Raw genomic sequence first — 16941 nt, 5'->3', positions numbered from 1 at the left:
TGTGTACTTTGGCCATCTGCTTCTCTACCTTCAATATCAGGCATTAGGCTGTGTGCCAAACTTGAGCCTTCAAGAATTCAAACCTCTAAAGCTGAGTACTCTTAAAGCATTTTAGGAAATTCAGTTTCTGTTTTAGTTCTTGGTAGATAGAAAATTATTTACTCTGGTGATTGCTGAAATAGTTGTCCAGAACCCCTGAAAAGTACTTCATTAACATTTTCTGTATGTTTACTTAGCTGGCAAGGAATTTTGTTGCAGTCGTTGATTCAGCAAACATTTACTGAAGTGCCTCCAATATAGCCTTGGAGTATGAAAGAACTTGTAGGAAAGAAAATGACCTTATTTTAATGTGTCTGCTAAAAGGCGTTATTGGTTACAAAGTAGAATTTTTATGATGCCTTGAAAGCAATTGGCTTTTGAGACTTGACATATTTTTTTACATTACGGAATCACTTGAATTTTGTAATTTGGTAATGTTATCAAATATGTCTGGACAACTATTTCTCTGTGGGATTGGTTTTGTTCTATTAGAGTAGTTGCTACATACTGGCTGCTTTTTTGCCCCAGGTACACTTTGTTCCAGACGCTGGAACTGTGGCTCAAATTGTCTACACTGATGACCAGGTTCGTCCGCCCCCGCAAGTGGTATACACAGCAGATGGTGCCTCCTACACTTCAGTGGATGGTCCGGAGCATACACTGGTATACATCCATCCTGTGGAAGCTGCTCAGGCATGTGAAGGATTATTATATATAGTTTGTTTATTAATCAATTAATTCACTAATTACTTATGTTTATTCTCTGCCAGTCATTGCAAAGGGCTGGTGATGCAGGAAATATTCAGATAAGATCTGTGCTTTCAAGGAGTTTATAACCAACTTGGCAGAGGAAGATCTGATTTATTTATTTAAATTAAATGCAATAAGGAGTTAGAGCACTAGCCTCATATCAGTTCTTGCCAGTTATCATGGTCTAGATTATCAACTTGTTACTTTTCCTAAATATCAAGAACCAAAAACAGCATTTAGTTCTGTATAGCTTAATCAAAGGTGGATCAGTGAAAATGTATAGATTATTAAAGTTAAATGTGTAAGCAAAGGGTCCTACTAGCTTATTAAGTGCTATTAATACCTTACTTATTTGTAAGACTGTAACAGAGCAAAGGTAAGGCCGTACAATTATAGCTACTTTTATTTTTTTCCCAGTCTCATGGGCTGTTAGTTTCCAAATGCAGGACACAAATATTCCCCAATATATAAATGTTAGTTTCCTTTGTTAGCACTTTACACTGTACAAAGTACTTTTAAACATATTAAAAAAAAGTTCCATACTTTTATAGTAGTATCTTGGTAATAAAAATGTCACTCATGCAATATTTAATCAAGAGGCTCAGATTCCAAGAAGAAATGGGGCCCACCTAATCAATACCTTTCAAATTGGTATAAAGTTGAAATTGCCAAATAGATGATAGTTTTGGAATACCTTTGCTTAGTTTTAGTCCCCTAACTATATTCAAATAAAATCACATAGTTTATTTAAAGAATGTTCTGTGCCCTGCTTTTAGTTTATAACTATGCAATTAAATGACTCAATTATAATTTTTTTGGTCAAATCTAAGAATCTGACACTGGCTGAAATTCTCTTTTATATTTCTCTGCAATCAAAACTTAACCGTAGTTCTTATTCCCATAGTTTGCTGAAGGCATGGGCAAATTAAAATTTTTTGAAAGCTTTAGGGGAATATTTTTCTGCATTGGAGATTTTCTGTGGTGCCCTAGCTAAAATAATTTCAAAGATTTTTCTTCTCTAGTTAGCTTTGCTGCCTCATGACTCAAATTATTATGTGTTTATAATGAGAACTTTTTTTAAAAAAATTATGATTTTAATAGCTTTTTTCAAAAAGAATCTATGGAACATTAAATGTAACTTATTTTTCTTCTACTTCCAATAGTGTACATTTTATATTTGATAGAGTTGTAATGCTTGTATATATAATACTCTTCTGTATGTCTATATATCTGTATCTATTTTCATTTACTTGCAAGCCTACTCCTGTGATACATGTTATGTGTGAGTGTATGCACCCTCATTCATGGCATGTCTTACATTTTCTTGACATGCCTTTTTAATTAGCTATGACATTCATCCTCAAGAGAGGCTTTGCTTAAGAGGAAAATCATGAAGTATGTTAGCCAACTGAGATGGTTAGCTTATACAATTTCTTTGGAGTCATCTAATGAAAGACTTTAGCTAAATGTAAGATTACTATCTTTATCTTCTTTATTAATGAAGGATTATTGCTAGCTATATGAGAGTTAACTCTCTCCTGAATTGGTACTTAGCAGTGGGATAATTTTTCCTGTGTAGGCGAGGTGTCTAAAGATGTATTGATAAGTTTGTTGTTGTGTTTTTTTAATTTTTATTTTTGTCTAGACTCTGTTTACAGATCCAGGCCAGGTAGCTTATGTCCAACAGGATGCTACAGCTCAGCAGGTAAAGAGTTGCCTTTTTGCTTCTTTGTTGTTTGTGGATGATACTATGAATTTTATCATTTCCTGGAATGTTGCCCAACCCTCTGTACTGTTCATGCTCTCTCCATGTCTTATATATTAAATTAAATTTGATGGTAACCTTTTTCATTCTAGCTTCTGAAAAAACTGAGATTCTTTTTGGTTATCCTTTAAACATTTCTTTTCTTTTATCCATATTTCTAATATGTCCTTTTTGACTTTGAGGGACTTCTCCTTATTTTCCTCCAGGTTGTAAAAATGATAAAGAAGGTACAGGACCTAGGTATTGTCAGTCTTACTTTAAAGGGAGTATGAGTCCAAATAGTTTTATTTTCATGTTGGCTAGTGTGACCTATTTAGCTATATCACTGAGTGTCCTGAGTGGTTATCCACTAAATTCGCAATTAGTGAGCACTTTCTGCTTTTTAACTTTTTTATAGGTGATTTGGATACTTATATTTTAAAATTTGAAAATCGAATAGTAGTTGTGTTAACATTATTTATGAAATATAGAGAGAATTCTTACAAGTCTTTATGATATGAGTTATGGTTAAATTTAACCCTGATTGTCAGTGATCTACAATTTTGTGGAGTCTGTGAACTTGCATGAAAATTCGTCTTAATCTGTTTAGGCTGTTACAACAGAATGCCATATACTAGGTGGCTCATAACAACAGAGATTTATTTCTCACAGTTCTGGAGGCTGGGATATCCAAGATCAGGGCACCAGCAGATTCGGTGTCTGTTGAGGGCCTACTTCCTGGTTCATAGACGGCCATCTTATCACTGTGTCCTCACGTGGCAGAAAGGGTGAGAGAGCTCTCTGGGGTCTCTTTTGTAAGGGCAGTATTCCCTTTCATAAGGGCTCCACTTTATGACCTACTCACCTCTCGGAGGCTACCCCAATACCATCACACTGAGGATTCCGTTTCAACATATAAATTTTGGGGAGACACAAACATTCAGTCTATAGCAGTTATTTTTATTTTCATAATTTTGTAACAGTTAGGTATATTTTTTTGATGAAACAAGCCATGTCCAGTTCTGTGACTATTTACTGATTCCATCAAGGAAGGAATGAGTAGATTCGATTAGTTTGTACAAGTTGGCAGGAAAAAATAAAATGAATTATCTGTCTTTCATAGATGATTAATTCATTATTCATTTTTGGAGCGATGACTTTTTTTAAACAAAAGATTGAAGCAATACCAAAAAGGAGAAGTACATTAAAAGCAAACAAACAAATAAATAAACAAATAAATAAGCAAATTCTACCCAGACACATCCTCATTAACTGAAAAGTTGGTAGCTATTATTATTCCAGACACCTTTCCAGACATACAAAGATAAATAAACAGGGGAAATGGCACTGTGTCCCAAATGCTATTGTTCATCTGAATACTTTAAACTTAAATTTACTTGAGTTTAGCTGAAGAAAAAGAAATTGAGGTGAAACTGGAAGAGTTTGGCTTCATTTTGTTTTCCTAAACTGCACTTGAGCTTCAGTCTCTGTCTGTTCTTGGCTTCTGCTGTGATGATGTGGATGTCAGCTCACCGACACTTCCTCCCGCCTCCCTCTCCACTGTTTTGTGTTAGTTGCATTATTTTTGTAACTAATATATTTATGCTCTGTCCAGTAACCAGAGTTATTTAGAATTTTATTCCATTCTTTACTGGCATTTAATTTGTAGAAATCTGGACTCTAAATTTGAATATTTTCCTCATTTCTTTTCTGTCTTAATGCATGTTTGATTCTATCTTTATCCTTGAACTTTTCTTTGAAGTCAGATGTCTTCACCAGCATATGAATCAGAATTTCCTAGGACAGGGTGTGTCCTTTTGATGTATAGGTTAAGATTTTGTTTTAGAAAAATTTTATCTCTTGAAACTTTGAAAATTTTTTCAGTTTCACTTGATATGTTCCCTTTTTTAGGAATATCAGACATGAGTATATTGACTCTCCTTTGCATTCCACATCTAACATGTTCTCTATAATCATTTTTACATCTGTTCTTTTCCATGTTATTTGTGTAATTTCCTTTATGTTTACCATATTTCCTTATGATTTTTTAATTTACTTTTTAAATAAATTATAACATACATATATAAACATGCAAAAAAATTTGTAAGCATATAGTACAATGATATATCAAGAAGTGAACATTTGGTTATAGGTAACCAAAACTCAGATTAAACAATAGACATTACCAGCTCCTAAAAGCCATTCTCATGCTCCCTCCTGATCACTTTTCCTTCCTTTCCCCTCAAAGGTACTCTCCTGCCTGTTAACACCATAGATTAGTTTCCCATGGTTTTGAACTTAAATAAATGGCATACTTAATATTATTTCCTTTTTGTCTGGCTTCTTTTGTTTATTATTATGTTTGGGAGATTAGTTAGTATTGTTGGGTGAAGCTGTGGAGTTTTTTCCCTTCTATTTTTATTGCTATATAGTATTCAGTTTTATGAAATACTGTGATCCTTCCTCCACTTTGAACTTCTTTGAGAATAGCCCGATAGCCCGTTGCTATTCTATGTACATTTCAGAATCAACCTGGATGTTTCTATAAAAATCTTGCAGGATTTTCATTAGGATTTCATTATAGCTATGCATCAGTGTATGAAGAATTGATATCCTTATAATATTGTGTCTTCTAGTCTGTGAACATGAAATATCCTTGAGTTTAAAATAAAAGTTAATTGTCTTCTGGGTAGAGGTCTTACAAATCTTTCAGTAGATTTATTCCTGGATATTTGGTGTGTTTTGATGGTATTATAAATAGTATAATTTCTTTTTCATTTTCTAACTTATATTTTTGATTTTTTGATAGTCATATTGTCTGTGAATATTGACAATTTATTTCTTTCCAGTCCTTTTGAATCTTTGTATTTCTTTTTTTCTTTTCCTGTTCTCTTTTTGTCTGCTGGCTAGGATCTCTAATAAATTATTGAATAGAAGTGGTGTTGGTAGGTTTTCTTTTTTCCTTCCTGCTCAGAGGAAAAACTTTCACTATTAAGGATAATGTTTAGTGCAGAATTTTTACAAAAAGAATACCCTTTATTAGATTAAGAACATTATCTTTATTTTTAGTTCTTAATGTACATTTATTATTAATTGATGTTTATCATTATTCATGGACATTGATTTTTATTTACTGCTTTTTCTGAATCTGTTGAGATTTTTCTCCTATTTTCTGTTAATTTGGTGAATTATATTAATTGATATTTAATAATCGAGCCAGACTTGCATTCTAGAATAAACTCTAATTGATCTTTTTCATGTATACCTGAATTTGGATTTGATTTGCTAATATTTTGTTTGGGGTTTTACATATTTATTCAATAGTCCTTGTATTTTCAGCCAGAGTATTTGATTTATTTTTCTTTTAAAGTAGCTTTCTACAAATATCAAATTATTATGTTGTATATCTGAAACTAATATAATGTTATGTCAATTTTATCTCAATTGAAACAAAAAGAACAGGAGAAAGCTTTCATTTTGATATTTTTCTTTTTTGTTTTAATAGCATCCTGAAAATCTACAATACCATTTTTATTGACGATATAGTATTCTATTATAGGGATGTACAGTTTTCTATATTCTCTTTCTATTGTTTTATATGTAGGTTATTTCCTATTTTTCCTACTACTAATAATACTGTCATAGATATCATATCAGATGATTTTCTTATAATAAATTCCTCAAAGAGACATGATAGAAACTAATGGTATTAACATTTAAAATTATTTAAGAACCATGATTTTTTTTTGTGAAAGTGAGAAAAGATACAAATATAAAAATCAAACAAGTTTTAATAAAAACCCAGAATCCTAAATTTGAATTAGAATGTCAGTATGAACTCATGATATGTTTTCTCTTGAAAAAACATGTTTTGGCCACTAGAAAGGTTTAGATACAGTCATTCATCCAGCAGCAATGAGCTGATGTGGTCTCTAAATACATTTTTCCAGTAAAAGGATCAGGGCTACGTAGAGAAATGGCAGATTCCAACTCTGGGCAGGAAATATACAAGATGTGCCTAAAACATCTTATCTTATCAGAATGTAAGGAAGCTAGTAAAAACTTTTGTTCTGCGGTCTTGTGGAAAGAACTGATGATCTAACTTGAAGGGGCCAAAATGAGACAATTTGACCGGGAAAGAAAGGAAAATAATCACAATAGATTGAAATACATTAGATATATTTAAAATCCACAAGCTCATATTGATATTAAAAGAAAGAACTCGTTAGTCACTTTTTGAAGATGCTAGGGGACCACCACACTATTCAGGAAACTGGTAAATGATGGGAAAGAATGCAGCCTTTATCCCTGAATGTACTTAGGTAAACAATTACTTTATAGAAGCATTACAACTAATAAATAAAGAGGGGATGATTGGCTTAGAATATCACCACTTTTCATCTTCTAATGAAATGTGGATCTAGGCAATAATCATCAACAATAGTTTGAATCCATCAAGAAAAAGCTGATGAGGCATCTTATAATGGATGGATCAATTTACCCTCTGAACATTGTTAATATCATGAAAAAGAGAGAACCATTAATTATAGTCCTAGTGGTGGTGTGTACCTCCTATTGCATTTCACCATATATGAAATAATCCTACCAAAAGAATGAACCTGAATCTCATCGAGTCTCTGGATTCCACTATGAGCTTACAGGAAGCATGGTAGACAAAATGGAACAAGTTAAAAGACACACAAGAATGTAGTCAGCAAAATCCAGACTGTGGAAAACTGTAGGACAAATGGCCTAGTTTCTTCCACATGTAAATTGCGAAGGAAAAGAATAGGAATGGGAATTTACAGATTACAAGAGACTTCAGAAACATATCAGTCAATTGACATATGGGGACCTTGTTTGGATCCTGATTTGAACGAGCCAATTATTAAAAAAATTATGAGATGACTGGGGAAATCCTCACACTAACTGGTCGCTTGATGATATTAAGGAAAGATTAATTTTGGGATATGTAATATATAAAAGTCTTTTTTTAAAAAAGGAGATATCTATTGAACTATTTACAGATGATATCTGTAATGACGTCTGAGTTTTGTTTCAAAATAATCTAGTGAGGGGGGAAAGTGGGTGGGTGAATGAATAGTTGAAATAAGGTTGGCCATGAGTTGGTAATTATGAAAGCCGAGTGATGGGTCCATGAGGTTTATTATACTATTCTATTTGATATATGTTTGAAGCTTGTTATTATAAATGGGAAAGTTATCTCAATAAAACTTCTTAATTGCTTTTAAGAAGCTGAAAAAATTTACATTTCCACCAACAACATGAGAATGCCCATTTCCACACACCCTTGCCACACTGGGTATTTGCATTCTTTAAAAACTTTGCCAGTCTGATATGCAAAATGGTATTCTGTTGTTTTAATATTAAGGCATAGTTTTAATTAGAAGTTTTGTTGCCATTTACACCCCAAAGGGCCCTTCATTTTCTCCGATCTCCAGAAACAATATTCGTTTCATGTTCTGTATAAAAGGAAAGTTGTACTCAGATAGTTCTATGAACTTTGACATTACAAGGCAGTGTAATTATTGGCTTAGCATCTTTCTTTACTACAATTTCCTTTCAACCAGCACGGTTTTTATTTCTGGCTATAACACCTCAGTTATAGTCAGCTTATTCTGTGACCTGGATAAATTTTGGATAGAAAGTTGGAGTGTGGGTTTAACAAAGATGATAAATGCCTTTATTTTCTCTCTCTCTTAGCAAAAAGGTTTCTATTTTCAATTGTTTTTAGTGGCGGCAAAATTCACTTGAAGCCTTTTTCATATATGCATTCCCTTATCCTTAAGAAAGGCACTGGTACTCTCTAGACCTAGAAACACAGTCTTCTCTTTGTTTCTGAAAATGAACATGTGTGACTTCCCACACACTGAGAAGGAAATATGCTGCACTGATAATTGGTCTCAGTAGGACTCCAGAGCATTCTGTTGTGTTTGCTGCTGTCCAGTATAGCTTCATATTTCACTTCTCCAGATAAATTGTATCCTGAAATGCATTATATAGTTGCAGAAATAATTATAGAGAGTGATATTAAGCGGGAAGGAGAAAGTGTATCATAAGTTTAACAAATTCTTTTTCCTCCTACTGTGTTTTATTGTGCATGACAAAATGCACAGGATTAAAATTTTTTGTTTCATATTCTTTTCCTCTAAGTATAATTGGCACACATTGCTCACCACCATATTGCCTGGCTCTTGTCTCCGGAGCAGGTGTGGTTACCTTGTGGCTCTGATATTCAAGGTGTGTATAATGTTTACCTACTCTGCTGCCCTCCTTGAATAGACTTAACTCCCACAGAGGCCATTGTGATGTAGTGGAAAAAGCAGGGCAGAGTCAGAACTTGGATTTTATCTCTGCCACTTAGGAGCTGTGCGGTAATGTTACCTGGCCTCAAAGGAATTTAAAAATATGCTTAGCTCTCAGTAAATTTGAAAGTTGAATTTGAGTTATTAAACAAATTTGTATTCATGCGTGCTGTATGTTAAGGTCTATGCTATCTACAAATATACAGTTCTTACCTAGAAATGATTGTCATCAACCCCTTTCATCCCTTTTCAACAGCATTTGCATGATTCTGGTATGTGTTCAACCTCTGCTTTAAATCAGTCTTTTCTGATAACGCTAAAGTGTTCAAGCCTTTTCTTTGCCACAGTCTTTTAGGAGAGTTCCAGCATGGGGGAGGAGAAGGTTGTTGGTACTATTTTAATGTCAGCTTTCTCAGCAGTGGTGAGAAGCCAGCAGTAACCTTGCCTAACCACAGCCTTTCTAGCAGCATCTGTTGGGAAAAAAATACATCGCAGCTTCACTGGAATAACTCTGAATTGCTGAATTCATTCTTTGAGGTTGGCTCTGCAAAGAGATAAAGAATTTATGAGGAGAAGAGGTGGATATATGCTTTGGTTTGTTCAGTGTGTGATAACATTCATCACTAACACTGGCATAAAATTTAAGTGCTTTGAATAAAGGACGATACTGAAACTGTGCTCTGAGATAACAAGTGAGAACAACGTAGCCTCATTGCAGGATCAGGAGAGGATACAGAAGGAGGTAGCAATGCAATTTTATTGTCAGAAGTCCCCTGCCCTTTTCCTTGTTGAGTCTTCACCTCAGTGGGCATTTTATTCTGTTTTTATTGAAACCGAAGCAGACGCAGCTCCAAGAACTTTGTCCTCCCAAGCTTCTAAAAGGCCCTGAGCTACAGATATGGAATGTCATGTAAAAGTCTGGGCTCTCAGCTTAAATGAATGCATGTTAAAACATGCATGTGCTATTTGAGGTAACTGACTTTATCTGCTTTCTGAAGCCTGAGTATTTCAAATGTTGAGCAATGATCTTAAACCGGCATAGCAATCAGGCTCTGTAAACACACACAATACTGTTTCATTATAGAGTTTTAAGAAGTTCTCAGATTTAGATGTCCAACTGAAAAAAGATGTTTCTATGAATAGCAGCAGAGTTCCTTTAGCTGCCTAAAGGGATTTATGTCATTTCCCAAAGGGTCAAATATATTTTCATAAACTAATCTTCATTGGATGCCTAATCTAATGCTCAGCAGTCTTTTAAGGTATAGAGAAATATATGATGTCATCTCCATCCATACAGAACTTATGATAATAATAACCTATTATTATTAATATTAAGCACTTACTAAATGCCAGGTACTCTACTACTGGCTTCATATACTCATTGTTTCATTTAGTCTTCATAACAGCATATGAGGTATAGGTTTGTTACTATGTCTGTTTTATAGATAAGGAAACTGAGGTTCAGAGAAATTTATTAACTTGCTAAGTGGTGAGGCCAGGATTTTAATCCAAATCTGTCTGACTCCAAAGCCTATGCTGTGCTCCTCCGAGGTGCAGTTGAAGAGGGAAGATGGACTTACATGAAAATGCATACTAACTGAAAAGTAGATGGTATTTGGCAATGGATACAAAGCTATGAGGGATTGCTGATGTGTGAGATGTCAGCATCAAGATTCTAAAAGATCTTGGCAGACCGGAAGATCAGAAAAAGTAATAAAATGAAATTTACTGGAGATCAGTGCAACTCCCCCCACGCCGCCCCCCTCCCCCATTTAATTAAAAATCAGCTATTTAAGTTCTGAGGAGGAGAAAAATGGTTTAATAGCATACTATGAGAGGGGGAAAAAGCACTCTGGGATTTTAGTTATCTGCAAATTCAAAATGGCTCAGCAGTAGAACAGTAGCCATCATGAGTGATAATGCAAGTCGATGCTGTATTCATAAAGATATGGACTCTACTGAGGAGCAGATGAAGACAAGAGGATGACAAGGGATCTGGAAGTTTGGCTGTGTGAGAAATGATTGAATGAATTAGGGGTTTTGGTCTTGAAATATTTGAAGAACTGTCTTCATGTGGCAGAAGGGTTAAACTTATTCTATCTAGCTTGAGAGGCAAGTCGTAGGCCCCAGCCAATGCATGGAAGATGCATGCCAGGAGATCTTGACTTCACAGAAAGCACCGTTGAACTATTCTGAAATGATTTCAGCTGTCCTGTGGGGTGATAAAATGTGGAAGCAGAGGCTGAATGATGTTGTAGAGCAGGATTCTATGACTTCAAGTGCCACAGGAGATCAGGGCAGAGAAAAGTCAGGGAGGGCTAGAGCAGTCAGAGATTCATGAAGAGACTGGAACATGATATTAGGTTTAGAAGATTGGTGCAGGAAGAGCATTCTAGGTGAGGAAAACAACATATGGAGAGATAATGAAAAAGAGAGTAAGCATTTTAAAATGCAAGGGACATGACTTGAGTATGATGCTAATTGGGCAGGAGAAATAAGTTTGGATAAAAGGAATCTGGAGTAGTATATAACCCATATGCTTATTTAGGAGATGAGAGAACTTTTTAAGATACCATTTCTTTTCTACCAGAGTATTTGGTAAGGTGGCATTAACCCAATACATGACCAAAACTTTGTTTATTTGCAAAAGACTCACTTCAGCATAATGAAGCAAATGGGCATCTCTTTCATTCTTACCTGAACACCTAAGCTTCTCTGTAGAAGAGAGCTGTTAGCCATTTAACTTTACCAATTATGTGTTGCACTAGTGTTTAGTTTTAAAGTGGAGTAGTTGAAGATAGGTCAAATCATTGTCTACACTATGCCGTGGTCTCCCTGGAAAGGCAGGAGGGACCCCCACCTAAAATTGAGTTCAGATATTGAGATCGATGATACCATGCATGCACCAAGAGGGGATGAAAAGGTTTGTTGCTTATATATTTGAAGTCTCTAGAGAGAAAAGGCAAGGCTCTCAAGCATGTTTGAAATGGATTGAATGAGCAAGGAAAGGAGACTGTTTTGTTGAGGTGAATGGGTAAGGTCAGCATGAGGATTCCTAAGCAAATAATCAGGTGCTCTTGGGGTTTGAATCTCCTGCTGGTGCCAAAAGAGGAGGCACCCAGGATTTCTCATCAGACTGCTCACATGTGGGCAGAAACAGCAAAAATGAAGGCAAATTCTTCGTTAGTGCTGATAGATGGAAATCATTTCTCTAGGGCCTTGAAGGGAACTAGTGTGAAGAATATCTGCTACCACAACTTTGTATTTTATGTGTGTGCCTGTGTACTAGCTAGCTAAAAGCAAATGCATGCTAACTTTATGGTGCAACTTTGTCCAGGCCTCATTACCGGTGCATAATCAGGTATTACCTTCAATTGAGAGTGTGGATGGCTCAGACCCTTTGGCCACTCTTCAGAACCCTATGGGTAGACTAGAGGCCAAAGAGGAAGAAGATGAGGATGAGGATGAGGACACGGAGGAAGATGAGGAGGAAGATGGTGAAGACACAGACCTGGATGACTGGGGACCAGATCCGCCTCGGCCCTTTGACCCACATGACTTGTGTAAGTACCGCTGGTTCCTGTGAGTGGGGGCTCCTGTGTGTGGACACTGCTCCCTGCTCTGTGGGCCTCACCTCACTCCACCTCGCAGCAGTGAGTGAGGGAGGCAGGCAGTGCCTCGAGACTTCTGATTTTACTGATGAATGAAATGACGCTCAGAAGACGCTAGGCAGCTCAGTGCGATGTAGGGGTGAGCAGTGGCTCAGGCATAGAGCCTACATCCTCCTGATACCAGAGCTTGGGCTCCCAAACCACTATGATAAATTTGTCCAGTTCTGGAATATTCAGCCATTTCAGCTTTAATACATTTGCTTTGCTGCTTTTGCCTCTCTTGCAGGCACTAGTGCTTTACATTTTCTGATTTGTTTCATGCTGTCCACAGTCTTATGAGGTAGGTAGCTTTCCCAAGGTCATGCTCAGTTGTTGCAAGGGTCAGGATTCAAACTCAAGTGGTCTAGCTCCAGTGTGCCCATGGTTCACCATCACACTTACTGCCTCTCTGTATTGCTTACCAGTGGGGGAAGGTGCTCCTGCTTCTACCTACCAAATCATTGCTTCTTCCCATAGATTTTCATACTTCTATGACAAAGTTCTTGTCTCATTTATTTGAGTGAGCCAAGCTATTGAGAGCATTGCGGTACACCATATTTCTCCCAGGATCTTCCATTTGCATGGAGCCAGAGCTCATTTCCATATCCACTAGAAAACTTCCTCCTTTTGTTTTTCCTTGAATTCACACATTTTAAGGTCGCTTCCTATTCAAATACACATAAAGTCACTTTCTCTTAGAAACATTAATACAAAGTAGTTCTCCACTATTGGAGAATTGTAGAAATTGAAAATAATCATTTCCTAATCACACTGCCGTAGTTGGGTAAAATATGATTGGTTAATTAAATTTCCTAAGGGTCCTGAGTATGATCTTTAGTGGTCCACATCTAATTCTGGCAGTTAGCTAACAGATGGGTGCTATGGGGAAAGACGGAATGAGTGTGCATACTTAGTGCAAACTGATCACTTGGAGAATGAGCTGAAACTACATGTCCCATCAGGGCTGGGCTAATTGTGTCATCCCAGTGCATGAGGGCTGAGATGTTAAATCCATTCATTTTAGTATCATCGTCACACAATATGCATTGAACTCTCAAACATGCCCAGACAATGAGGCTTCTATAATTTCCTTTGGAAAAAAAAAAATGATTAAACAGTGTTGTCAGGGTTTTTTAACAGCTTTTTAAAGATATAATTTGCATACTATAAACTTCACCTCTTTTATCTCATCAGATTTTATAACATTTAGCCTAATAAGCTCTTCTTTTTTCAGACATGTTATAACTGATTTATAAATTTAGTGGCTGCTATTAAATTATCCAGTAGAGAAATAAGTCACAGCCTGCATATTATTTTTTGGCAGGCATAAGGTAATTTCTGCTTGATTTTAGAGGAAAAGTAGAGGATTTTATTGGTCTATGAAAACTAATATATTACAATTGAATGGGTACTATAATTGCAGGAGTCAATTGAATTTTGGCCTGAAAACAGATTGGGGGAATTTTCGGGTTAGCTCTTTTTACTTGAGATAGAGTCATGTTGAAGGATTCCACTTCCAGATTTTCTTTTTTTTGCAGGGTGTGAGGAGTGTAACAATGCACACTCTTCAGTGTGCCCAAAGCATGGCCCCTTGCACCCCATCCCCAACAGGCCCGTGCTCACCAGAGCAAGAGCCAGCCTCCCTCTGGTCCTCTACATCGACCGGTTCCTTGGAGGTGTGTTCTCCAAAAGGCGCATTCCCAAGCGCACTCAGTTTGGCCCCGTGGAGGGACCCCTCGTCAGGGAGTCCGAGCTGAAAGACTGTTATATTCATCTAAAGGTAATTTATGCTTTATCGTAGTTCGCTCTTGTTCTTATTATTTTTAAAAAGGCACACATTTTCTCATTTAGTCTCCTAATTCAATTTCATAGCAGTTGTTTGCTAAGGAATTATAACTCTGAAAGGTGTGTTCCTAGGAGCTGTTTTAGTATGCTAGAGCTGCCATAGCAAAATACCACAGATGTGTGGCTTAAATGACAGAAATTTATTTTCTCTCAGTTCTAGAAGTTAGACGGCCAAGATCAAGGTTTTGGCAGGGTTGTTTCCTCTGAGGCCCCTCTGCTTGGCTTGTAGATGGCTGCCATCTTGCTGCCCCTGCACAACATAGTCGTCCCTCTGCAAGCGTGCCCCTATGTCTCTGTGTGTCCTAATCTCCTCTTCCTAAAAGGACACCAGTCAGATTAGATTAGGAGCCACTTTAATGACTTCATTTAAACTTAGTCACCTCTTTGAAAGTCCTGTCTTCATATACAGTCACATTCTGAGCTATTGAGGGGTTAAGGTTTCAACATGTGAATTTTTTGGGAGGGGGCACAATTCAGCCCATAACAGGGGTTTTAACAGTCCCCCCTGCCCCCCCCCCCCCCCGCCAAACTGACTGGAATACAGAGAATTACGTAGACTCATGTAATCTAAGTGCCAATAATGTTTTCATGAAAAACATTTTTGAATTTTTGAAACAGGTCTGTCCTGTTGAATCTTTTGTTAAAGAATAGTTCACTGTAAATTAAAGTATATTTATACTAATCTCTGTTTTTCACATTTGATGCTCTTGCTTCTCTTCAACCCCTTGCTGTCTGCCTCTTGGAGAGCTACTCTGGAGAACCAAGAAAGGGCAGTGGGAAGGGAGAATATTTGGGATGAGTGTTTTGAGAAATTAGCTGCTATCATGGGGAGGTGTTCTTTGGTGAATCCTCAAGATCTCCAAGAAAGAATATTACTTTGTAGTAAGTTATATATATGTCTAACCACTATGCTGTGTACCCGAAACTAATAAGATATTAAATGTCAACTGTAACTGAAAAAAAAAGAAAAAAGGAATATTACTTTGTAAACAGAAATACCTGTCACTAGGCTTTGCATTACAAGTAAATGCAATTGAATCTCAAAAGGAAGCAAGCTGTAATGAACTAGAGAGTATTTTGCTTGCATTTTCTGGCTTGTAATATTTTTTGATGTGTTAGGTAATGATGAAACATCAACTGAAGCTATACAATCAGACTGTTAACTTTTAGGTTTTGCCAGTTAATTCTTCTATAGGTGGGTCTTTGGAAAGTATCCTTTCTCTTTTACATTTGGCAAGATGCAATTGCAGTTCTATACAAAGAGAAGAATCAGGATATATCGTTAATTTACAGAGTAATATTTTGTATATTATGACATTACTGCATATCATATTGAAGGTTTTATTTATTTATTTAATTTTTTGGTGTGGCTTTTAATTCTCTCTTGGTTTCAGGTTTCGCTTGATAAAGGGGACAGAAAAGACAGAGATTTGCATGAAGACCTATGGTTTGAGTTGTCGGATGAGACACTTTGTAACTGGATGATGTTTGTACGTCCAGCCGAGAACCACCTGGAGCAGAACCTGGTGGCTTACCAGTATGGCCACCATGTGTATTACACAACAATAAAGAATGTGGAGCCCAAGCAGGAACTTAAGGTATGGAGCTGGGTCAGCGGGGCCTCTGCTAGGAATCGTGCTTGTTTAATGCCTTTCCTACCTTTTTTCCCCTGAAGTGGGATTCTTATAAAAATGATCCTTTCCTTGTAATTTATTTACTTATTGAATACCTGCTATGTACTCATTATAATCCATAAGTAAAACAGAATGAAAAACGTGTGACTTTTGGGCCTATCAAAGGCCAATGTGAAGACATTAGGCCCACGGGTAATGAATAGTTGTTTTGGGGAGCAGTCAGTTATTTGTGATGGAGTGATTAAAGATGGGGGTCACTTAACATGATTTATTCACTTGAAAGTAAAGAAATAATTGGGAAACAGGAGTTCTTATAAAAGGAAATTCAGATATATGGACAAGATTTCTGTTCTTTATCTAAATAATTTATTTTGCCCAAAGAATTCTATGTACAGAGTTCTGATTTCAGAAACGTATTTTTAGGGAATAACTCTCTGTTGGAATTTGTGTAAATATTAACCCTTGATGATACAATGAAAATTCTGCAGTGATTCCAAGTGAACATACCTTTTTGTTGTTGTTGTTAAAGAAGCCTATGTTAGGAACATGCCAAAGAGGGGGGCAACATATGCTATAGCTTCCCAAAATAAATGAAAAATCGGCGAGAAATGATTTTATCAGTCCAGGAACACTGAGTTGCACAGCGCCTCACTGTGGTCACAGTGAGAATAGATACCTTTCTAGGTGGAGAATCGAGACTTCAAAAGCTTTACAAAACCCGTGTCTTTGAAATCATCAACTAGGTAATCCATAACCCCCAAAGGTAATATGTAAAAGGAGATTTATGTCTCCCACCATTAATCCCAATAAGTTCTTAACAAGGTAACACTGAAGTGAATACTTCTTAACTGTGGAGGGGAGATTATTTTCTCTTTTAAAGTAGTAGAACTATAGAGGTAAAGACAGAAACAATGAAATAAGAATACAATAGTTCAGTATAATAAATGACCAAA

The 16941-nt window shown here is 36.3% G+C and overlaps 1 protein-coding gene across 4 annotated transcripts in view; it reads left to right on the top strand.

Moving 5' to 3' along the window:
- PRDM10 (PR/SET domain 10) overlaps positions 1–16941 on the top strand; it is an 83137-nt gene that overhangs the window by 33712 nt on the left and 32484 nt on the right. For all 4 annotated transcript variants that reach the window (XM_023521041.1, XM_011376206.2, XM_011376204.2 and 1 more), the window contains 5 exons: positions 568–732; positions 2435–2494; positions 12197–12422; positions 14048–14289; positions 15749–15952. In XM_023521041.1, coding sequence (XP_023376809.1) covers positions 568–732; positions 2435–2494; positions 12197–12422; positions 14048–14289; positions 15749–15952 — 897 coding nt within the window. The remainder of the gene's footprint in view (positions 1–567; positions 733–2434; positions 2495–12196; positions 12423–14047; positions 14290–15748; positions 15953–16941) is intronic.

This window comes from Pteropus vampyrus, unplaced genomic scaffold (genome assembly GCF_000151845.1).
Source record: "Pteropus vampyrus isolate Shadow unplaced genomic scaffold, Pvam_2.0 Scaffold288, whole genome shotgun sequence".
Classification (NCBI taxonomy): domain Eukaryota; kingdom Metazoa; phylum Chordata; class Mammalia; order Chiroptera; family Pteropodidae; genus Pteropus; species Pteropus vampyrus.
This window is presented reverse-complemented; position numbering and strand designations above follow the sequence as displayed.